We start from the raw sequence: 24,572 nt of genomic DNA, 5'->3' as shown, positions 1-24,572 counted from the left end.
AAATTGCTGCCAGCTTCCTCATTCTCAGAATAGTCCCATGGTCTCATTGCCTTTGTGTATCATATGTTTTATGATAGACCTTTGCACTTTGAGTGACATCAACATGCATTTTATTAGCATCTCTCTGATTTCAGGTGGCTGCTGTGGGACAGAGTATGAGAAGAGAATTTCTGAGTACAGTGTGCACATGGAAAGAATGACACATATCAGGACTTCTAAGGCAAGTCCATCCACCCAGGATACTCACCCCTTGTGAAAACTATGTTCCAGCCTTGGAAGACATCTTGTACCAGGCTGAGCACAAAATCACATGCCCTGTTCAGAAATTGTACTTGGGTAGCACAAGTGTGAGAGACTTCGGTTTCAATACAAATCTTCAGCACCAGAAGCATGATGGTGGAGAACAGCCTTGGGGAAGGGCTGTGGACACGGCCTCCTTAGTGGCAAGCTGCAGACTTTATACCTTGACCAAGCCTTTCTCCTGTGGAGAGGCTGGGATGGACTTCCTTGAGCATCAGATCACTCGTGATGACAAGCAGCCACACAGCAGCATCAAGAGCAGGGAAGCATTTTGGACTGGAAAAAGACATCGCAAGTGGGATGAATGCAAAAAAGCTTCAAGTCTCAAGCACACACTTGTTCAAGAGAAGTGTGTCTTTGCTGAAGAAGGGCTTCATAAATGTAGCAAATGTGAGAAAGTCTTCACCTGCAAGTACACATTTTCTCAGCACCAGGATACTCATTTTGGACAAAGAACATCTGAATGTAGTGAGTATGGAAAATCCCTTTGCGAAAAGTGCCACATTATTGGGCCTGAAAGAATTCACACTGGAGCAAGCCCTCATGAATGTAGCGAATGTGGAAATGCTTTTATCCACAAGTCTGACAAGAGACATCACAGTGGAGGAATACATTATGAGTGTGGGGAATGTAGCACATCTTTTCCCTGTAAATCTAAGCTCATTGAACACCAGAGAGTTCACACAGGAGAAAGGCCTTACACATGTAGCAAGTGTGGGAAATCCTTCAAACAGAGTTATAGCCTCTTTTGACACCAGAGAATCCACACTAGACAAAAGCCATATGAGTGATGTGATTGTGGGAAAGTCTTTAGCTGCTACTCTGAACTCATTCAACACCAGAGGATTCATAGTGGAGAGAGGTATGAGTGCAGTGACTGTGGGAAAACCTTTAGACAGTATTATAACCTCATCAGACACCAGAATGTTCACACTTGTGATAAGCCTTATGAATGTGGTGAATGTGCAAAATCCTTTAGCCGCAAATTTACCCTCAATCAACACCAGAGTCTTTACAGTGGACAAAGGCCTTATGAGTGCAGTGAATGGGAAATCCTTTACCCGGAAATCTGACCTTGTTCAGCACCGGAGAATTCACACTGGTGTAAGACCTTATGAGTGTGATGAATGTGGGAAATCTTTTAGACAACGCTCTGGCCTCATTCAACACCGGAGAGTTCATTCTGGAGAAAAGCCTTATAAGTGCAATGAATGTGGAAAAACCTTCAGTCAGAGTGCAACCCTCATTCATCATCAGCGAGTTCACACTGGAGAAAAGCCTTATCAGTGTAATGAATGTGGAAAATTCTTTGGCCAGAGCTCTACCCTCCTCCAGCACCAGAGAGGTCACACTGGAGAGAGACCTTATAAATGCAATGAATGTGGGAAATGCTTTACCCACAAATCTGACCTCGTTCAGCATCAAAGAGTTCACGCTGGAGAAAGGCCTTATAAGTGCAGTGAATGTGAAAAATCCTTTAGTCAAAAATCTAATCTGACTCGACACCGGCAAGTTCATACCTAAGAAGGCTTACAGTGTGTAGGAAAATGTTCTACTCCATTCCTAAATTTAATAACATGGCAGGAGACCAAAGGGGCCCTATCTAAATGTGAACATCGTTCATGTGAGTTTTCTCAGTGTGAGTTTCACGTACCTGTGATGCTTTGTGGTGACTGATTAGAGTTTAGAATCAGTGGCCCAGGGCCACAGCCTGATTTATTTCACTGCCCATTTCTGTGGCATAATCCATTTCACTTCTACTCCCTGATAAGTTCACAGGCTGTGTACACAAGTTATTATTCCAGAGTGCTCCGAGAAGCAAACCTCTGACCTCTCCTATTTGGGGAAACACTCTTCTCAGCCTTTGGTGGCTCCTCATTTTCTTGTTTCTGCCTTTAGGGTACAGCCCTTAACAGTTTTGGTCCAGAGGGCTTGGTCATAGTTGTGTGTCAACTTGCTAAGAATCACCACTTTGTTGTTCTCACATCATGCTTGTGATGAGTTTTTCTGGGCTGTAATTTAGTAGCCTGGAAACTGCTTGCTGCACATTGCACTGATGAGTGATCTTTTAGTAAAAGTCATTTTGTTTATCCACTTTTAATTTTGAAAATTCTGTTAATTGTGTGGGGTGACTTATAAACAGACTAGTTAGGTTGGTGTGGAGTGATCCAATTCTGGGGAAATCCCAAATGGCCATGCAGACAGGAAAACAAGACTAGAGAGAAAAATAACTTGATAGTTTAAGGGTGTAGCTTTGTGACAGCATTCCTGTTTAAAACTGGCACAGGCTTTTATTGCTTGCCAATATTTGCTGCCACTGAAACAGCTGCACCTCCTAAGGCTTGAGGAAAGCAATGGTGCAATTGATAACAGGTTATGAACCTGATCTTCCAGGACAAACAGCATTTAGGCTTATTATTTTGAGCTCCCATTTTAAAGCTTTATTTAAGTATAATTTATAAGATTTACATGCAACAAAGTACACTGAGTAACCTATACAGTTTGGACCTTGGTGTGGTAGTGTGCCTGCAGTCCCATCTACACAGGAGTCTGAAGCCAGCCTGGTGATGTAGTGAGACCCTGGCAAGACAAAAGGAAAAAAGTTTGGTAGAGCATTGAAGCCATCATTACAATCAAAAAAATAAATAAACTTTGTTAAACTGTATGTTTCCTCCTGCCCTTCTATAATCTCTCTCCCTACCTTCCTGCGGCCTTTAGGCAATTGTTGATTTCCTTTAAAGTAAATTGGTTTGTATTTTCTAGACTTTGTTGTTATTGTAAAGTGTTTGTGTGTGTGTGTGTGTGTGTGCACAAATGTGTACTGCGCAGTTATTTTGAGATTAAGAAATGCTTATGTAAAAAATTATTTTTATTGCTTTGTGTTCTGTTAGGAACATTATAGACTTTATATGTGTCTAATAAAGCTGTTGTGAATATGTCTTCTATTGTTTAGTTTTAATTTTTTATTAGTACATAGATTTTTTTTTTTCCAGTACCCAGGATCAAGCTTAGGACCTTGCACTTGTGAGGCAGGCACGGTGCCACTGAGCTAAACCCCCAGCCCGGGCATTTTATTCCCTTGTGTTAACTCAAATTGTAATGCCTCAGTTCAACATAGGGGGGTGTTTTAAGAACATAGTAAATACCATACTGTAAATGTGGTTCCCTATTGATTCCTACCAACAGTGTAGAATTCCAGTTCCTTTACATCCCTGTTGACACATATAGCCAGTCTTTTAAATTTTTGCCCACAATAAAATAGTTCATAATATTGAACATTTTTTTCATCTTTGTCAGCCATACATCTTGTTTGAAAAATGTGTGCTCATATCATTTTCCTATGATGAATTTTTTTTTACTTGACATGTAAGGAGATAGGGGAAAATGATATATGCTGGACCTTCACTTATTCTTGAATAATGCAACTTGCTTTGCTATTTGGAACAGCTGTCTTTGAATATTGCAAGCATCTAGACCTATTCCTGTTTTATTATAATTCCATTTTTTCTGTAATGCTTCCGTGGGGTCAAATGTATCTTTGTCTTATTTACTGTAACATTTAGCATAGATTCAAAAAAAATTACTTAGAAATTAACCTACCCCTAAAAGTAAGACCCATATAATGAAAACTATAGTATCCTCAGAGAGTGGAGGAGAGAGAGAGAGAGAGAGAGAGAGAGAGAGAGACTGAAGAGGACCTCAGAAAATGGAAAGACACCTCTCGTTTCTGGATAAGCAAAATCAGTATTCTTAAAATAGCCATATTATCAAAAACTAACATATTTAGTATAATTTCAATCAGAATACCAGTATCCTTAACAGAATTGAAAAAAAAAAGTCTTAAAATTCATATGAAACCAGAAGAGACCCACAAGAGCAATTACAATCCTGGGCAACAAAAGCAAAATAGGCGGCATCACAATCCCAGACTTCAAATTATATTACAAAGTTACAGTGGTAAAAACTGCACGGCACAAAAACAGACAAGCAAACCTGAGGCACATTCAGCCATCTGATCTTGTGACAGAGGCCAAACACATACCTAAAGAAAAGAGCAAATGGTACTTAACGCATTTTCTATAAGCAGGAGAATGAATCTAGACACATATCATTCATTATGTACTAAAATTAAAATGGATCAAAGACCTAGACATTAAAGCAAAAATACTGAATCTGTTTGGAGATAAAATAGGTAAAAATCTTGATGTAGGCATAGGCAAGGAGTTTATTAACAAAAAAGATACAATACCAAGTATTAAAGAATAAGGCTATATATATCACATTACAAAACTTTGGCATAACAAAGGAAACAGCCAATAGAGTACAGAAACTAACTACAGAATGCAAAAAAAAAAAATGCTGTTTATTCCTTGGACAACAATAATATCTAGAAAATACAGAGAACTTAAATTCGACCCTCCCACATTAAAAGACAATAAAAAATGAGCAACTGAAATGAACAGATACATCGGAGAAGAAGAACACTGGTCAGTGTGTCCATGAAAGAATGTTTGGCATCTTCAGTAGTTAAGAGAAATGCAACTGAAAACAATACCGAGTCCATCTTACTCCAGAAAGAATGGCCGCCATCACACACACAAAAGAACAAATACCGGCAAGGTTACGGGCAAGAAAGGAACACTTCTGTGTTGTTCAGGAGAATACAGAGCAATACAAAGTGACAAAATTAGTATGGGATTTCCTCAGAAACTAAAAACAGAAATTCCACCTATACTCCCTGGATATCTCCCCCCTGCAAATTTAAAGACAACATATTACAGTGATACACACACACCCAAGTTTGTAGCAGCACAACTTTCAATAACGAAATCTTGGAAGCAGACTATTTGTCCATCAACAGATGAATGGGTACAGAAAATGTATTTAAACACAATGGAGTATTATTTTGCCATAATGGGGGGCACATTCATGTCAGTTGTTGGAAAAGTGATGCACCTTGATACCAAAATAAGCAAAATAGATCTGACACAGAGGTTAAATATTGAATGGTTTCTTACATGAGAAATCCAATATATAAATAATTTGAACATCAAAATACAAGATAATAGTGAGACCAAGAGACAAATAAACAATAGGTAGCTAGGATAGGTACCTGAGTAAACGGAGCTAAGCCCTGGAAAAATCAGAAGAGGGAAGGAGGCTCATTAAAGCTGCCCTGGGAAGCTAGCGGGCCGGGGAGCAGGGAGAGCCACGCAGGTGAGTTTATTTCCTCTTCCCAGGAAGACTCGGTAATCAGAGTCTAGAAACATGGATTAGGCAGGAGAAAGGGACTCCCGCTGATGGCTTTGGGAGCGAGACGCCCAGAGGGCTGTCAGGAAACGGGGTATTTCCTGTCAAGAGCGAAATGAGCTGTGTCCACCCTCGCCACTGTGTACAAACTGATTCCTTCACAAACACAAGAGATGACCTTTTCCATAAACTCTCATTAAAACTCAGTTTCCTTCTTTCCATTTTCCTTCCTTCTTCCTTTTCTTTTTTCTCTGTCATATTTTCCTCCCTGTTCTGTCAATGAAAAGTTGCTAGTCTTAAAACCATATGCGTAAAAATGGGTATTACATACCCACTTCTCAAAATGTTTTATGTCGCGAGCGGCGACGCAGAGCACTGTCCCGCAGTGCAAACCTGAAAGAGCAGCGGGGTGGAGATGGGGCAGAGAGAAAGGAAGGACGCCAAGACAAGAGTCTGATCAAGGCGACGTTTATCGCAGGCAGGCATCAGCCTTTTAAAGGAAAAGACCGAACTATTATGGGCTAGGATTACCATAGTAACCTCAACACCCGCTCCACGGGAACGAGGGTTCACACGGGAAAGAGAAAGCAGGCGCAAGAAAAACGAATTAACAACACTTGCAACTGATAATCATGATTCCCAAATAGGTGGAGGAACTTAACAAAATGGAGTTACAACACCTGACTCCTACAGATAACGTCAGATCCTTAACAGGAAGCACCTGACTCCTACAGATCTTTGGCTTTCCGAGTTTCTCCCATGCAGGGTCAAAAACAAGTTTAACACGTGCAGTCCTTAAAAAAGGAACAAATGTTATCTCTCAAAAAGCCAGTGGGCCATGGCTGGCTTCCCACAGGTAAGGCCTTAACTATTGCCATTTTGTTAATTGCTTACGGTGTAAAAACATTATGTGTAGGAACGTGCCATCCTTTTTCATTTTTTGAAATAGAGTCTCGTTTAAACTGCGCAGGCTGTCTTCAAACTTGGGATCTTCCTACTTCAGCCTCTGGAGTAACTGGGATTTCAGGTGTGCTGCACCACACTCAGACTGAAATGTATTTTTACAAACTAAATGAAATTGTCAGTTTAATGACCTCGGATGCCTTTCTGAAGGAATTAAGGGCCCTCTGTAATGTAAGCAGGGAGCCAGCACCTGTATCCCTGCGTTTCCGTGAGATTATGAAAGCTAACTAGAATGGGCACCTGCTCCCAGGTGGAAAACTAGCACCTGTCAGAAATGTATGAGCTTAAATTTTTATCTGCTGCCTCTGGGTAGAGCTCCTTGGGTACACATAGGTCGTTCCCAGTTACCAAGTAGTTCAGCATAAACTGTGCTATATACACCTGCATCTGTATATTTAAGGGAGGAGCAAAGTTGGGTTTATCCCGAAATGAGTATGGAGTGGATTACATAAGAGGATGAGGGTTTTAGATGGAAGTCGTGGCACATGCGTGTAACTCCAGTACTCTGGGAGGCCGAGGCAGGGGGATGCAAGTTTAAGCCAAGCTTGGCATACTTAGTGAGGCTTTGTATCCAAATCAAACATAAAAAAGGGCTGGAGGAAAATAATAAAAATTAAAAGACAGAGTGTAGCTCTGTACAAAGCCCTGTGGTTCAATCCGTAGTACCAAGGGGAAAAAGAATTTTTTTCTTCGATTTTCAATCTCTTAGCAGATTGCTTCTATTGCCCATGACATTGTGATCAGACCTCACATTTATTCATCTTATTAAAGTGCTTACTTTCTGTCTTCTCTGTGAAGATATCTGGTCTCATGTCGCGAGCCGGCGACGCAGAGCACTGTCCAGGAGGGCCTCAAACCTGAAAGAGCAGCGGGGTGGAGGTGGGGCAGAGAGAAAGGAAGGACGCCAAGACAAGAGCGGGATCAAGGCGACGTTTATTGCAGGCAGGCATCAGCCTTTTAAAGGAAAAGACCGAACTATTATGGGCTAGGATTACCATAGTAACCTCAACACCCGCTCCACGGGAACGAGGGTTCACACGGGAAAGAGAAAGCAGGCTCAAGAAAAACGAATTAACAACACTTGCAACTGATAATCATGATTCCCACAATAGGTGGAGGAACTTAAAATGGAGTTACAACACCTGACTCCTACAGATAACGTCAGATCTTTAACAGGAAGCACCTGACTCCTACAGATCTTTGGCTGTCCGAGTTTCTCCCGTGCAGGGTCAAAAACAAGTTTGTTTAACACTTGCAGTCCTTAAAAAGGAACAAATGTTGTCTTTCAAAAAGCCAGTGGGCCATGGCTGGCTTCCCACAGTTTTAATCTAGTTAAATGTAAAAACAATTCAATTAAAAAGGAATTCTTGGGCCAGGGATTTAGCTCAGTGGTTCTGCCGCCTGCCTTGCAAGCACAAGAACCTGAGTTCAATCCCTGGTACAAAAAAAAAAAAAAAAAAGGAATTCTTTCCAATTCTTTACTTAAGATCCTCCACATTAAAAGGTAAATGTGCACTACACAGAACACAGTGATTGAAAGTGGCTCTTCTAACCTTTTCAATTCTGTATGAGTTGATGTGAAAAATAAAAGTTCATAATGAATATGCCTTTCAGTAGTTACTTTAAGAGGGTTTAGGTGCTTTAAGTCGACTCTTCCTTTAGAATGAGGATTATCAGAAGCACTGCTTGTTATTCTTAGCACATCTCTAGTCATAACCCTGAAATTACAAATTGAGATCTAAAAGGAGGAAACTGATTGGCTAATTATTATCCCTATCTCTGAATACTGAGATCTAGGACATCGAATCAGGGTTCTAGAAGGAAAGGGAGGGTCTGGGCTAGATTCAGACACCAAAGACATATATATCCCCGTCCCCCGTGGACACACAGGGTTCCTGAGCCAAGGGACATGGGAGAGAGCTAAGCTCAGGGAGAACGAGGCCTGGGACTGAGGGAGGAGGTCTCCACGTGGAGGACGGCAGCAGGGGTCCCTATATTGGCTGCATCTGAAGGTATTTTCCTCTCTGCGAGTCTCTGCTTCCAATCACGGCTCCTCCCAAATCTCTTGACTTCAAGGCTCAGACACAGTTGTTCGGCTTAGTAAAGAGAACTTTATTAAAACCATGTTGTCATTAGCCTTTAGAATCCATCTCTTTCTAATTATGCCGGAAAATGTGCTGTTTAATTTCTTACCGGAGGTTATGTCAGATTTACTTCCATGTAACTGAACACATCATTTTGCCTTCTGTCTCACAAGTTCAAATGTATTAAACCTAGATTTTATCTTCTCCTTTTATGGGCTCCCTCTCCCCATTCTTTTGGATGAGTTGCTTGTCATTTTTTTTTTTTTTTTTTTTTTTTTTTTTTTTAGGTCTCACTATGTAGTTGAGACTGACCTGGAACTCACTATGCAGTCCAGGCTGGTCTCGAACTCACAACGATCCTCCTGCCTCAGCCTCCCGAGTGCTGGGATTACAGGCGTGCACCACCACGCCCGGCCTTTGTCATTTTTTATAGATTAACAAAATCATTTTCTTAAAATATGATTTTTACCAGAAAAAGTGAGCCACTTATGCCGTCAGTGTTCAAACAAACTATATGTACAACACTGGCCGTCTCATTTTCCAGAACTGTGCTGTAGCCTAATAGTTCTTTTTCAAAATAAATTTTATTGGGACATTTAAGGTGTACAGTATGATGACATTCACTGTTGGACATTTTTACCTTTACATCATCCATCTTGGTTATTTTTTCCCGCATTCCCCTGCCCTCCCTTCAACCCCTACCTACCGACCTACAAAGACTCCGTTTCCATTGTTGTGTTTTCTCCTATCAAATCCATTCCCATTTGTCCCCACCCATCCCATTTCCCGTTCTGTTGTCCCTTTTCTATTTCACGTTATCTATTATACCTCTTAGTCCTCATTTACACTTTCAGTTTCTCACACTAGAGAAGCTATTTGGTATTTACACATGTCCTATTTATTTCACTTAAGAGTACTGCCTCAATGTGCATCCATTTAGCTATTAATGAGAAGTAGAATTTTAAAAAATGAGTAATTAGAGACATTTATGGCCCAAACGTTGTTATTAGGGACATAACATGGCTCCCATTCTCTTGCCCCCTTTTACCTTTGTACTTCCTCTCTCCTCAGTGTGTTGTGTCTGTTTCTTTGCCAGTACCATGCTGTTTTGATCACAGTGGCTTTGTAGTATAGTTTCAAGCTGGGGACTGTGATAACCCCCCTGCCATACCTCTGTTGCCTAGAATTGCTTTTGCTATTCTAGGTCTCTTCTGGTTCCAAATGAAATTTTGGATTGTTTTCTCTAGTTCTGTGAAGTATACTGTGGGAATTTCAATCGAGATTGCATTGAATCTGTATAATTTGGTAATATGGTCATTTTCACTATGTTGATTCTTCCTACCCAGAAGCAAGGGATGTCTTTCCATTTTCTGATATCACTTCGATCTCTTTTCAAAGAGCTGTAGTTTCCAAGTTTCCTATTTTCTCTATTGGAGAAAAAGGCAGTTTTCTCTAAATTTGTTACAAGTTTGAGTTTTTTTTTTAAATGCTTTCATTTGTCCCTACAGCATTATGTAAGGTAACACCTTGCTGTATCACATACTGTTAGGTAACTCAATGACATTATAAATGAGAGACAGAGGCACCAAGAAGCACTTACCAATGATGTCTCATTCTTTTTTTTTTTTTGGTACTGGGGATGGAACTCGGGTCCTTGTGCTTGTGAGGCAGGCCACCGAACCGCTGAGCTAAATCCCCAGCCCCAATGACGTCTCATTCTAAAAGCACTGAGAGCCCTCCCCAACAAATGGAGAGATTGCAAATGTGTGACCAACTCAACCTACATAGGATAGATCTGGGATATAAGGCTCCTCCTCTTTTTATTTCTTGCAAACAGGACACACGACAGCCTGGCAACAAATTTTGCTGGTACACACACAGGCAAGTGACCAGGAAGCTGCTCCCACCTTCCACTAGTTTTGTTTGTTTGCACTACAGCAGCTAACTAGAACCTCTAGCAACAAGGTTAGGGACTGGCAGGGGCATTAAGGCACCAAGTGGAACAACACGAACCCTCCTGTCCTACAACTGACATGAGAGAGGGACTCAGGCCACAGACAAGGCTGTGACCAACAACACAAGCAGTCTTGGGTGGTTAGGAAAAGGAGAGGGAAACCGGTACTCCTGCACCCTGTGACCAGACTAGCGGCACAAGCAGCCTTAGGCCAGGAAGTCAGCCTCCCTCTGACTTGCAATCAGCAGTGGAAGCAGCCTTGGGTGGCAGTGGCAGGACAAGGAGGTCATGGCATGAGAGGAGCCAGCAGTGTGGAACAGAGGAGGCCATGCAAGGGCCAGGAGGGGCCAACTATACACAGGACTGGGAACAGCCTTGGGCTGTGTCTGTCTGAGAGCAACACAGCAACTGGGAGAGCAATGCAGAGCCAAACAGGGTAAGGAAACATGAGTAGGGTAAATGAAGACCCAAATAAATGTACAAGAGATATTGTGAAATAGGCACAAAATGTTCAATGGGAAAGAGCACCAGGGTGGGGGGAGAGGGAAAGGCAGGAAGGGGAAAGAAAAAAGATAAAATGGAAACAAAGCTCTTGTAAATAAGAGGGGACAGAGGGTCAGAAGGGAGAAGAGCAGCGGGGCATTCGGCTCAGCGGTTCGGTGGAGGACCGATCCCTGGTACCAAAAAAAAGGAGAAGGGAGAAGGGTAGAATGGGAAAAAAAGAAGAATCAATGCAGATCAGGTACAGGGACAAATTCCGTACGATGGGTGTGATCATTACGTACATCTAAATCGTACCAATAAACCTTTAATAAAAAGTAAAATTTACAGGCAGACAAAACAGTGAAAGAAAATAGAAAATAAAAGCGCTGACATTACAGTGCATCGCATACTGCACATCATCTCAGCCTTACACTTGGCTGAACGGCAGTTGTAATTTTGCTATTTAGCAGGATTGACACTATTCCTAGTGGAATGACATAAATGAAGGGAGGCAAAGTTGTAAAAAGTCTATTAATATGGACAATACAAACATAACGTAAGTTTGACCCCTGAATCATCTAAAGTAACCATTATGGTACTAGACTAGCATTTTTCCTTGAACATTTACTATACAATAACGGGTAATTTTAGCTGGCACATTGATTTTAACCACACTTCACAAATTAGCATATAATTTGAAATATTTTAAGTGCCACTATATAAAGTTTAGGTCACCACAAAATACTTCCAGTGCATTTGATCTCATCTGAAGCTCAGGAACATAACCCGATCATATGTTTTCATGTTGGAAATGAGTATTATAGAATGATACATAATTGGTTAAGGACAGGTATTTAACATCTGGTCACTGATGTTACACTGGAAATGAACACAATAATAGGGAGTGTCTATTAATAATTATGGTTTAAGTATCTGTACCAATTGTATAGATATTAATGCTTTTATTCCATGTTTGTTGCTAGGCACAGTGGTCTGACGTGATACAATCATGGCTTAGATTTATGGCTTCTTGGGCTGGTTACTATTGGCAATAGGTGGCTTCTCTGGTCTAAAATATGCAGATTATTGGTCAAAGTTATATCGGTATATACAATTTAGCCATTTTCTGTTCACATATTTTATCAGCCCCTCTTTTGTTTTCTCTGTCTTACAAGAGATTGAAAAACTCATAGAACCCTAGATATTCAGATTCTCACTGCTCAGAGTTTATCCACTTACATTACAGCTAACTGTACTGCAAGATCTTCTTGACCTTTTAATTTTTTGGTACCACGGAGATCACATAAAGATCAACTAGACTTGTCACCAGAAAAGCCAATGAAAATAACCCACATAATAATTACTATGAAAGAAAGAAAAACAATTATGAATCCCTGTAAAGGATCTCTAAACCATAAATCAGAATTTCCAACCAGGACAAGAACAAATTCTAAAGTCTGTGAAGATTAACCTTAGTGAGATAAAGTTTTCTCTTTAGGTGATAAGTATCCTGTTTTGTCTGTTTTATAGATTCAATTACAATATGGAATATTAAAAATGGCAAAGGCTGGGTGTGGTAGCGCACACCTGTAATCCCAGCACTAGGGAGGCTGAGGCAGGAGGATCGCTGCGAGTTCAAGACCAGCCTGGACTACATAGTTCCAGGTCAGTCTCAACTACAAAGTGAGACCCTGTCTCAAAAAAAAGACACACAAAAAAAACAACCAAAAACCAAAAACAAACAAACAAAAAAAAATGGCAAGACAAGACCTTGACTAGCCAACAAGAAATCTAGGGACTGAGATATCACTGTCTATCACTACTTGTACCAGTAAGTTGTAACTGACCTGAGAAATCATTAATAATTTCTGCAAAAGTTAATTACAGCTTTCTTACATTCTTTTTATTTGTTATGATCCCAGTGGATGGGAACACTGCTTAAATTGTTGAATTAGCAATAGTTCAAGCAGGTATAAGTGTGACTGATCAAACGCTTTCTCATTTGGAAGATCTCTTCTGAGTCGTAATTTCTAAAATTGGAGGTCTATAAAATGGGGGTCCCTATGCAGGGTAAGGACCACAACAATGATTTTACAACGTTTTAGTTCCACAGTCTTACATTAGCTGGGATGTGCATTCAAATTCCTATTAATTTTTATTCATATAGTATTATCTGTGGTTTTGAAAATAGATTTTAATAATTTATTATTTTTTCTGAAAAATATCTAGCAAAGTCACAAATTGATTTTAAGGTTAATCTTCCACAGAGGTCCACATATAAATGCTACTGTCTACAATTTCCTACGGTCTTAGATGATGAAACTAAAGTTGCCCAGATGCTTGTACACTGTAGGGTTTGGTGATGGATGGCATATCCAGCAGCCACTAGGACTCACAGAGGTGGCTCTTGATAGAGATGATTGAAAAGCAGTCTGAAATTAATCAACTCTGACCTACCACATAATAATTGTCATGTCTGACCTAAGTGCACCCTTCACAAACATAAAGGACAAAAGCAAACAGACCACCTTCAGCAAACAGGCTATTTCTCAGTAAACAGAAGACAATCTTCCTGGAGCCAAAAGTGTCCAGTGACTGTCCACACCTGAGCTGACCATCGCTGGAGTCAATCATAAACATTTCACCCCAGATTCCGTAGCCCCTCCAATGCCTACATAATCCTAATTCCTTTCCCAGTTAGCTGCGAATGTTTCTCTCTCGATGTTAGCCCATTTACCTACAGACAAAATCTTTTCCAGCTAGCTGTTGATACTTATCTCTCCCAATGTCAGTCCACCCACACAGGGATATAATAAACCCAGCTTTTTCCAGCTAGCTGCTGTACTCTATCCCTGATTTTAGTCTCTATTCTGTGGAATACTTTCTCCTCACAAAAGCCTCACTAGCGAGTGGTTCCACATGTGCTGTTTATAACAGTAGTAAGTTAGAAAATGAGTAAAAGGGTCATTGTTATGGGTAAAACTAGGGGTCTGTAGAAAATAGGAACAGCAATGACTAAAGTATTATAGATATAAGGAAGCACAGTAGAATAGTATTCAGACAAGAGTCTATGTTCTTTGCCCATGCTGGTTGTGGAACCCAGGGCATGGTCACTTTCTACCACTGAACTACATCTCCAGCCACAGACAGGGATCTCAGCTTGATGGCTTTTGGAGAAAACATAACTATTATTTATTGCCTTCATTTCTTTTAAGTGACTTGGGTCAGCTATTGACTTCCAAAGTTCAGCTACTTCTGGAAGATTTCTGAAAATTCTGTTTCAGGTTCCCTATAAGAATAGTCTTACAGGGCTGGGGACTTAGCTCAGCGGTTCGGTGGCCTGCCTTGCAAGCTCAAGGACCCGAGTTCAATCCCCGGTACCAAAAAAAAAACAAACAAAAAACCAAAAAACAGAATAGTCTTACAATTATGTAGTTTTGTGATTTTTTTCTTTCTTAAGAAACTGAGGATTGATTCTCTAAAGGCTTACTACGGTAATGGTTGTTCATAGTAACTGACACTGTCCCATCCAATGAGATTTTAAAAGCATTTATGTGTCTTTCCATAGATGAAATCTACTCATCATGAGTAACGTCGAGGAAGACATGGGGGAGGGTATTTTAACTGGTGATGGGATCAGGTAAAATCACTCATGTGGCAGAACAGGCAGATCCCGACTTTCCTCCTAACATAAAGCACCACATCACAAAATACAGATTAAGCCCCACTGACAGAAAACTAGAAATAAGTTAAGATCTCATGTACCAGGCAGCTGAGAAAAAATATATAAAAACAGGAAAAACAGACACACTCCGGCACAAATCCCATGGCCAGCACTGGACCTGACCACAAGAAAGGAATCCCCAGCACTCTGCTCCTCCTTGAGAAAGGTTTTAGGGCCACACTTACAGTGCCTAACCCTAAATCTCCCAGTGTTTGGCCTGTAATTCACCTATCTCTGAGTTGTAAAGGACCTGACTTTCAAGAAGTTTAAATTTATTATACATACCAGCTCTCAACCTTCTGTTTTCTTGTCATGTGGGGCTGTGTGAGCAATTTTGCAGATTTTTGAGCTGTTCTGGGGTTTCTGTTGGGAGCTCATTTGGAGTTTAATGTTCAACTGTTCTGTGTGCCAAGTTTGGATTCTGTGTTGTGCATGAAAGACAGAAGCTAGAGATTCTGGGTGTGTTTGAAGACTCTGTTATGATTTGCTTAGGAAAGAAAACTGCTTGTGTTACAGCCAACTGCTGCAGCGTCTTCTGCTGAGTGCATCATTACAATGGGGCTACCCTGTGAGGCTTTTCCACTCCACCTCTCCACCATTTCCAGTGACAGTACATGTTGAAAATAAAGTTAACAAAAGATAGAACATGTTAGTGTACCAATAAATCTAATGCTGAAGAGGAGGAACTAAAGACAGGAGAAGATTTTGGTTTTAGGGCATGCCTAAGTATCACAACATAGAAATAAATGTTTTAAATGTATGGGGTTTAATCTTTACAAGTTCTCTTTTAGAGACAATCTGCTTCTCCAGATGGTGTAAACAACCTCCCTTCCTATCTTAAACCCAAATGAAGGGACAGAATATGCAGACAAGAGCCCAAAGTCAGAGTCACCTGTTACTTAGAAAAGGGTGATATTATTGTGATACCGCAGAGCCTATATAATTCAAAGTGCACTCTGATTTAATGTAAATGTGTTCAAGATTCTTTGGAGTAACTTTGGCCAGGATACTATCCACAACTAATTTGCTGTTATCCAGGTCAGTACCAAGTACCAGCAGAGCCTTTTAGGCCCACTGATTGTACAATTCCTCAGATGACACTGTCCTGCCTCCAATTTATATTTCCCTTCATCTGGCTGAGAGTCCTTGGTTCATTCTAAACTGGTTTGGGTATTAAATAAGCTCTCATTGGTTTCAAAATCATTGTCAAAATTTCTATTTGTAGCAGTTTTCTTTTTTCCATTCTCCTGTGCCCTTTATTACTTGATTAGAAAAATGAGGAAATTTGACTATAGATAGCTTGCTTTTATGTTTCTCTCTGTGGAGGAACATGACACTCCTAAACTGGTTTATTTTTCAACATTAAGAGGCCTAGAGTAATAGAGCCAGGATAAAATGTGTGAACTTCTGACCAGCTATGTCTAAACTGCAATACAATGGTAAATAATTTAAAACCCAGGGGCAAGAGCTTTTTAAGTTAACTAAAACCCATGATAAATTAAAGGTGAAAAAATTTAAGCAGACAGAATGACCAATGAACCTCATCTGAGAAGTAAATTGCTCACTTTGCTACACCAGAAATCCTACTTTAAGACATGCTAATTGGGACTGAGTTTTCTGTAAAAGAAAAATAAAGGAACTAGTATAGCTTTTTAATAACTGGTAATTATAAAACTTAATCTTTAAGTATATTCATATACATGTGTATATGTTGTATCTGTACTTTTTTAAAAGAATTGTTTATATAGCATGAAATTAATCTAAAAGACCACTCATTAAGAAAACACACCCAAGTGCCTTTTAGTTCACATGACTTTAGCAAGTGTTTAAAAGATAAAGGTGATTTCAGAACTGTCAACATGCATTTTGCCTGTGTGAACCAATCAGGATTATGTTTTAAGTACTTGAGACCTTAACAATGGTTGGTTGAATAATTTTGCTTGGGGTGGAGGGGAGGCTGGGACATTAATTTGTGTTTGTCTGATGCCTTAGGTTTTATCAACAAGTTAGATACCTTACCATGAAATATCTGTTCTTTATAAGTAAATTAAAATACTAAAGGCATGTGCTAAGTATACATTCAAATATTCTTTACTTCCTAAAATCTGTAAATGATAATCCATTAATGGATTTGGTTATAATAAATATATTGTATATGCACCTCAGATTCCCTGAAGGCCTGGCCATTTGGGCCTGGAACTGATTCTCTATGATGTTTTTCTCCCTGGAGACCTCCACAAAAAGCAACCCAATTCCACCTCAGCTGGTTTCCAGCAGTGCGGAAAAGGGATTAGTGGGGCTGCCTCGGGAGCTTCTCGAGGGTGTGCAGGAGCAGGGGCCAAAGCAAGGCCCCTGCACTGCAGCTGCAGGTAGAGGATCATCACCCTGGAAGATGGGGAGCTGCTGGTGGTGCCCTTACCTAAAGGACTGGGGAAGATTTCTGTATTCCTGGGGAAAGGTCTCTTGCCTCCCACCGAGCCTTCTCCCAGCTGTGATCCTTACTTCACTATTCCCTTACACTACGATGCCTTCCCACCACTCTCCACCATTTCCACTGTCTGTACATGCTGAAAATAAAGCTAACAAAAGACAAAACATGTCAGTGTACCAATAAATTTTATGTTCAGAAGGAGGAACTAAAAAGGAGAAACTTGATTTGAGGGCGTGCCTATGTACCAAAACATAAAAATAAATGTTTTAAGCACAGGGGGTTTAAGTCAGTTATGCCCCAAACTATTTTAAAAACAAACATAAAACCTTCTTACTTCCTAATCATCTCTCTATATTTTATTGTTTTCTATGCTCCTGAGCTCAGGTATTCAAAAACAATTATTCTGTTCTGCAAGTCACATCATTAAAGCATGAAGTTCAGGTATAAGTACTTGTTTTGCTATCTAGTTATCCATTAATGAAAAAGGATGGAGCTAACATTCACTTTTACATATATATAAATGATATGACCAGACATTTTACTAAAGGACACATCGAGGTGGGGTATACATATATGAAAGAAATGTTCAACATAAGAAAAATCAGGGAAATGCAACTGAGACCCAGAGTGATACTGGTGCACATTTACTGAATAAATTAATGCTAAAAATCTAACTATGCGCTCAGGATTTAGCTCAGTGGTGCCACCACCTACCTCGCAAGTTCAAAGTCCTGAGTTTGATCCCCTGTACAAAAAAACAAAAAAAACTAATTGTTCATCACTGGCAAAGATGGAAGAGCTGGAAATTTTATACACTGCTCATAAGAATCTAGAGAAAACCCAATTTGGACTTTCTTAATAAGTTATACATCCACCTAGACTGTGACTCAGGCACTGCATTGTTAACATAAGATAAATGAACCATATTGAAGTGAAGAATTATATTCAAATTACTGCAGTGGTTTTTTTTACAATAACAAAAAGTCGCTGGGCGTGGTGGCGCATACCTGTAATCCCAGCACTCTGTAACTGAGGCAGGAGGATCTCTGTGAGTTCGAGACCAGCTTGGGCTACAATGTGAGTTCCAGGTCAGTCTCAACTACATAGTGAGACCCTGTCTCAAAAAACAAAAAACAAAACAAAACAAAGTGTAGACAAAATATCCATGACCACATGATTAAAAAAAAAGTGTTTTATCCATATAACACATGATCTTACCCAAAAGGCTGAGAAATAATGTGCTTTATCCATAGAACATCAGATGTCTCAGCAATAAAAAAGAACTATTCATATAAGCATGACTGATGAATCTCAAGATAAATAGGCTGTTTGAATGTATCCACGGGAAAAGAGAGTAACAACTTCATGATTTCAATAATATACAATTCTGAAAAATAAAAACAAATTTACTTCTACTGGAGGTAAATTAATGGCTGTCTGGAAGGCAAAGGGAGCAATGTTAAAGAGCGCAAGATAAATATGTAGGTGATGGATTGATGTATGATGGTTATAAGAATAGATTAATGGGTTTATATGAAAGTCAAAACTCACCATGTATAAATACCTGCCATTAATAGCATATGATCTATATTACTAAGGATTTATAAATATAGTTCAAAATGAAAGTCTGAATTTCTTTCTGTTTTTGGTTTGTTTTTTTGTTTTGTTTTTTGGTACCGGTGATCAAACTCGGGTCCTTGTGCTTGCAAGGCAGGCAGCAGAACCATTGAGCTAAATCCCCAGCTCTCTTTCGGCTTTTGGAAAATCAGATTTGAGAGCTCTATGTAGATTCCACCAGCTTTCTTCCTGTAACCTAGAGGATGGCCCCTTTCTTCAGTGATAGAAAACTCAGGTGAGCAGCAAAGGCCATTTCCACCTGACTCAGCAGGAGAGGTGGCTGCTCACAGAGGCCACAAGAATGGACTAAGATCTCCATTCTTTCTATTGTATTCCTGGCTGCGTAGTAATAACCTTGAGATGAATAGTCCAGAGGCCACTGCATTCCATAAAACCTTTACATCATCTTCTTGGAAAACCTCAGCTACACAATAGGACTAGAGGTACTGAGACATTCTAAATCTTCTCATCTTCGGCTGGAACACCATGCAGGCCTCATCTAGAAGGGGCACCTTACAAACAATTTGTGGCCATCTCTCCCATTCCTCATTAATGCAGATTCCTGAAATAAATATAATCCCTGTATAATCACGGTACCCTAAGGAAATCAGGATATTGAGCCAAACATGCTCACAGAAGGCCCTAGGGAACATGACTCCCAAACCAGGACTGAGTATGATACACTATCACCTGAGAATAAGAGAGTAATTTCATGCTTTATGCTCCCCTTGGAAGCCCAAGATTGTCAATACGCCTCCTCAGATTGACCTCTGAGCCCACAACATATTATAGCATCTAGGATACAAATGAGGACAATGCCTTGCAGGTTTTTCTTGGGGGCCTCAGGCAGCCATACAAACCAGATCCAAATTAGAAAGAGAAGTATATTTTATCATCATTTCAACCCCTCTGAGGGACACATCTGGGATTCCAACAAAACCTGGTCACCCCTTTATGTTAGCAGAACCACATTCAATGAATAAAATTCCCAAGATAAATGGCAAAGTTAGCTGTAACCACTTTATGGAACAAACAAAAGCACTGGAAGAAAGGCAGTTCCCATGGTTGGTGACTTCTGAGGCTGAAAATTTCCATCAAGAATCATGTAAGACCAGTAATGTCCCCTAAAAAGGCAGTCTATCATTTCAAGTCACCAGCAGAGTCCTTCTGCCCAAAATGAATCTGGTCCATGCCCTATCTCATCAGAAGAAACAAAAAGGGAGCAAATGTTCAGGCTACTTAAAAAATTTCCCCCACAAATGGGAGAACACAGGTTCACTTACCTGAACACACTGGTATGGGTGAACAGTGCACACTGTGGGCAACTGCAAGAGGTACAGGCCAATTTCTGCTACAGAATCTGCAGGGATATAAATCCAGCAAGAGCCCAGAGCAGGTTAAAAAGTGCAACGCAGTTCCCACATACCTGGAATCTGTATGGATGTTTGGACATATGAGGATCTATTCAGGAAGATGGTAACCCCTCCAAAGTTGTCATACTAAACAAGAAAACACCACATCCTTACACGTCAAGGTGTAATTCCTGTGAGAATGCGGCGGTGTACAGTTAGATAAGGCCTTCAGCTCAATGTTTTTTCACATTCACTACACTTAGGAGGACTTTTCTAAAGTCAATTTTCCAGTATGAAATGCAGTTGGAACTTTGACTAAAGGATGTTCCATACTGGCCTCTCATAAGGCCTTTATCGACTATGAATTCTCAAGTGTTTAATGAGACTGGAGTTATGGCTAAAGGACTTTCCACACTCGGTGCATTCATAAGGTCTTTCACCAGTATGAACTCTCCTATGTTTAATGAGGCTGGAGTTCTGAGTAAAGGATTTCCCACATTCACTGCATTCATAAGGCCTCGATCCAGTATGAACTCTCTGGTGCTTTTGGAGACTGGAACTGTAGGTGAATAATTTCCCACATTCGCTGCATTCATAAGGCCTTTCTCCAGTATGAACTCTTCGATGCTGAAGGAGGGCAGAGCTTTGGCTAAAGGATTTTCCACATTCACTGCACTTAAAAGGCCTTTCTCCAGTGTGAACTCTCCTATGTTCAGTGAGGCTGGAGTTTTGGCTAAATGATTTCCCACATTCACTGCACTCGTAAGGCCTTGATCCACGATGAACTTTCTGGTGCTTTATGAGACTGGAATGATAAGTAAAGAATTTCCCACACTCACTGCACTCATAAGGCCTTTCTCCAGTGTGAACACTCTGGTGTTGAAGAAGTGCAGAGCTCTCACTAAAGGATTTCCCACATTCACTGCACTCGTAAGGCCTTTCTCCAGTGTGAATTCTCCGATGTTTAATGAGGTTGGACTTGTTGCTAAATAATTTGCCACATTCCTCACATTCATGAGGTCGCACTCCAGTGTGAACTCTCCGGTGCTGAATGAGGCTAGAGCTCTGCCTGAAGGATTTCCCACATTCCCCACACTCATAAGGCTTTTCACCAGTGTGAACTCTCCAATGATCATTGAGGCTGTAGCTTTTACTAAAAGATTTCCCACACTGATGACAGATGTAACAGCGTTCTCTACTAGGGGCTTGCAGCTGCTCATATTGAGTTTTTCCACTGTGACAGACAGCCCCACAATTACTTTTGCTATTTGACTGCTCCTTAGTGCACATGGCCTGTTCATGAAGAAATTCTGAGCTGGATAGGAAGTCCTTTGCCACTCTCCTGCAGGTAAAGTGCTCCCACGACACATGGGATTTGGACCGGTTCACAAACAAGGACCTGCCCCCATTGCTTCTGAAGCATTTCTGGCCAAACTGCAGCTTTTCATGCTGATGAGTGTCTGCGATGAAACAAAACTGGTTTCCACATGCCCCATATCTGTACAGTTTCTGATCAGAATGTGTTCCGTGCTGGTGATGAGTCATGTGCATGATGTCTACACACAGCACACAGGGCTGAGCCTTTTGGGGAGACAGACCTGCCCTAGGAGTCCTCACGTGGGACATTCCATCTGAAGAAGCACTCTGCTCAGAAGATGCTGCCACATCCTCCACTCCAAGCCAACAACCTAAGGAAAAGAAATGCTGGTGAAGTGCTAACTTTGGTGAGAGGGAGCAGCCCCTTAGGACTACGTGTGAAAATCCCAGGAAAATTCCATGGGATTACTGGCAGGATGAGAATGGATTCAGGTTGCTTGGCAATACCAGGCTATAAAGATAACAGGATGAGGGAGAGCCATGAGGTAAGGGATACACCTTTGTGATTCAACACAGAAAGGAGACATAGGGTTTAAAATTCAATCCACAGAAGCAATTTTGGGGAGAAATTTGTCAGCTGGTAACATGAGTACTAAGTGGAAAGGTGTGTCCAGGCCCAAGAAATCACAACTTTAATAAATCAGCTGGCCTTTGGGCTGGGGATTTAGCTCAGGGGTTCCACCACCTGTCTCCTAAGTGCAAGGTCCAGAGTTCAATTCCTGGTACAAAAAAAAAAAAAAAATCAGCTGGCCTTCACGCAATATAAACAGGCCAGGTTGGAGATACTGCATGTGAATCACTGAGTAAAGGTGAAGGGACATGGAGTCAAGAGATATAAGGACTAAAGCCAGGGATAAATGCAAAATTAGAATGGGCAATCGGTACAGTTCACAAAATGGGAAACTGTCAAGAACAGATAAAGGAAGTGAATGAGCTACAGCCCCTGAACTGACACCAATACACTAGTCAACCTGAATACACACCTGCTGCAATTTGAACACAGCCTTCATGTCTTCTCTTACCCGGGACCAGGTTCCCTCTCAGCCCGTTTGCTGTTGCTGGATTCATAGCTATCCTGTGAATCACTAGCTATCTTCCCTACTTTCAAGATACACAGTACACGGCACCCAGGTGATGCAAGTACTAAGGGAAAGGAAAGACCGGAGACAAGCATTAACCCATCACATGACAGCCCAGGAAAACAAAACTTCAAATATCACAAAGAAAACTTCTGAGGAAGGAGATGCAAAAAGAGTCCAGGTCCACCTTAGTGTGAACATGTTGGTGACGGTTAACCAATGATACAGGTAAGCATTAGGAAAGGTCAGTGAAAGGAAGCAGAACTTAGGACACCTGGGACCTTGGGCGTGGACAGAGACAACCCTTCAGAGAAAGCAAGGAAGGTGGGATACCCCAAGGTGACTCTAAGACTACTGGTGTTGAATCCTTCCCTGCTAGGCTGCAGGGAAGCAGGGTTTGGGGCTGTTAAAGGAGAGAAGGCAGTATGCACACCTCAGTCCCACTGACCACAGCACCAACCCAGGAAACTGAAAGGCGAGGAGAGCAGAGCCCATGGTCAAGTTACTAGGACAGATTTAACCCTGGGAAGGGGAAGACCACAGATTAACTCAGAGTACATGGGTGAGTGAGAAGACCTTACCCAGGGAGGTGATAAGTGCCAAGTTGTCCATCATCACGTCATGGTACAGGCATCTTTGAGCCTCATCAAGGAGATGCCATTCATCCCAGGAGAAGTGTACGGCCACGTCATCAAAAGTCACGCTTCCCTGGCACGATGGAGATAGATCAAAGCACAAATAATTCCTCTCCTGAAGGAAAACAATGCATTCGCCTAGGTATTTGCCCCATATTCTTCCCAAGCTCCTCAGCTGAGACAAGAAATCAGCCTTATTGTCATGGTCCTGCCAAGGGTTCACTGGTCACCAGGTACAAGTCATCAGCAACAGGAATGGGGACAAACAGATAACTAACCTAGGGATTTGGCACAGAAAGATGTATGCCCTCCCACCCCTAAAATTATGCCCCTAAAATACTCAAGGTCATATAGGTCTCAATCACATCTCCTAAGGCACAACATTGGCCCATTAACTCTCTCCTGGGCTATGTCAATACCCTGAGCCCTGATCTTCCTTCTTCAGTTTCATTTGTTGCTCAGTCCATTTGTTGCTCCGCAGACCAATGGAGACTGTTAAGACCATGGTAAAGCCACCTCCCTTTTCTAATCCAAATTTCCCACCATCTTCTGAAGGGACACCCAACTTCTCAAGCAGCCATTGCAATCCCAATGCCCCAGCTCTCTGTTCTCGTATAAAAGAGACTCATGGTTTCCTAAATATTCCCAGCTTAGTTTTAGTTCCAAGCATTTCCATACACTGGTACCAGTTCTGGGAACAACCTTCCATAACTGTTTGCACTGGCTGCTCTAAGTGGGAGCACCTCCACCTAAGCCCATGGCATGGATTTAGCGTCTTAGGCTTGGAGTTTCTTCAGGACTCTACAACAAAGAACTAGAAGAGTAGCTCCTAGGAGTCCAGAACACCACAATGCCGAGAACAAGGGGGTGGAGATCAGGCCAGTGAGGAAAGGGGGTCACCCTGCACTTCCCTGTGTGGGTTCCATACCCTTCCTTCCATGGCCATGGGAGCCATGGGAAGAGGCAGGCCTTAGGATCCAGTCACGGTGGGCTGAAGGGGCTCGGGCCTCCCTGTACTGTGCCTGGGTCTGAAATCAGGCGACCATCTTGACTGGCTTACCTCCAATCTGAGTGCTCACTGTCACCTCTAACCAGACAGGGGACTCTATGCACAAGCAAAGCCACGGTGCCCAGTGTCCTCATCGCCCCTCCACTACACGCTGCCTCGCCAGGTCCGGGGGATACCGCTGAACCTCGACAGCTGGGTCCATTCTCTGTGCAGAGCCCGGGGGGAGGGCGCGGCCCTCGGATCCGGGACGACCTGGCCTCGCCGGTGCACCGCCCCCTGAGGCTGCGAGTGCTCCTGGCCTGGCACAGGGGTCT

The 24,572-nt window shown here is 41.5% G+C and overlaps 2 protein-coding genes across 5 annotated transcripts; one reads left to right on the top strand and one right to left on the bottom strand.

Moving 5' to 3' along the window:
- The first annotated feature begins 253 nt into the window (after positions 1 to 253).
- Positions 254 to 3,126, top strand: LOC104857038 (zinc finger protein 551). Its single transcript, XM_033766103.1, is given in 2 exon segments — positions 254 to 1,345; positions 1,347 to 3,126. Coding segments are annotated over 2 exon segments (1,326 nt in total). The 5' UTR covers positions 254 to 497; the 3' UTR covers positions 1,825 to 3,126.
- Positions 3,127 to 7,335: 4,209 nt separating this feature from the next.
- On the bottom strand, positions 7,336 to 23,476 carry LOC104857016 (zinc finger protein 154). 4 transcript variants are annotated; one of them, XR_004518050.1, is made up of 4 exons: positions 23,196 to 23,476; positions 20,090 to 21,846; positions 18,408 to 18,576; positions 18,267 to 18,303 (listed from the first exon to the last, which is right to left on the bottom strand). XR_004518050.1 is itself a non-coding variant. In XM_033766090.1 (2 exons), exons 1-2 carry the CDS (start codon positions 23,227 to 23,229, stop codon positions 20,510 to 20,512), a joined length of 1,371 nt encoding a protein of 456 aa, XP_033621981.1. In that variant the 5' UTR covers positions 23,230 to 23,476; the 3' UTR covers positions 18,876 to 20,509. The 4 variants fall into 4 exon arrangements, 1 of the variants encoding a protein (XP_033621981.1); XR_004518051.1 differs by having other exon boundaries at positions 20,233 to 21,846; XR_004518052.1 differs by lacking the exons at positions 18,267 to 18,303; positions 18,408 to 18,576 and adding an exon at positions 7,336 to 7,370 and having other exon boundaries at positions 20,233 to 21,846.
- Positions 23,477 to 24,572: the final 1,096 nt, after the last annotated feature.

The sequence above is a fragment of the Fukomys damarensis genome, unplaced genomic scaffold, assembly GCF_012274545.1.
Source record: "Fukomys damarensis isolate Sample0158 unplaced genomic scaffold, DMR_v1.0_HiC HiC_scaffold_19, whole genome shotgun sequence".
Taxonomy (NCBI): domain Eukaryota; kingdom Metazoa; phylum Chordata; class Mammalia; order Rodentia; family Bathyergidae; genus Fukomys; species Fukomys damarensis.
Note: the sequence above shows the minus strand (reverse complement) of the source record. Positions and strands in the feature narration are given on the sequence as shown.

What these genes read in the sequence shown, in the direction of transcription:
- LOC104857016 (XM_033766090.1), bottom strand. Translation starts at nt 23,229, where the DNA reads ATGATGGACAACTTGGCACTTATCACCTCCCTGG. An exon ending in GGCACTTATCACCTCCCTGG is followed by an intron (nt 21,847 to 23,195) that starts GTAAGGTCTTCT and finishes TCTTTTCCTTAG; the next exon opens with GTTGTTGGCTTGGAGTGGAG.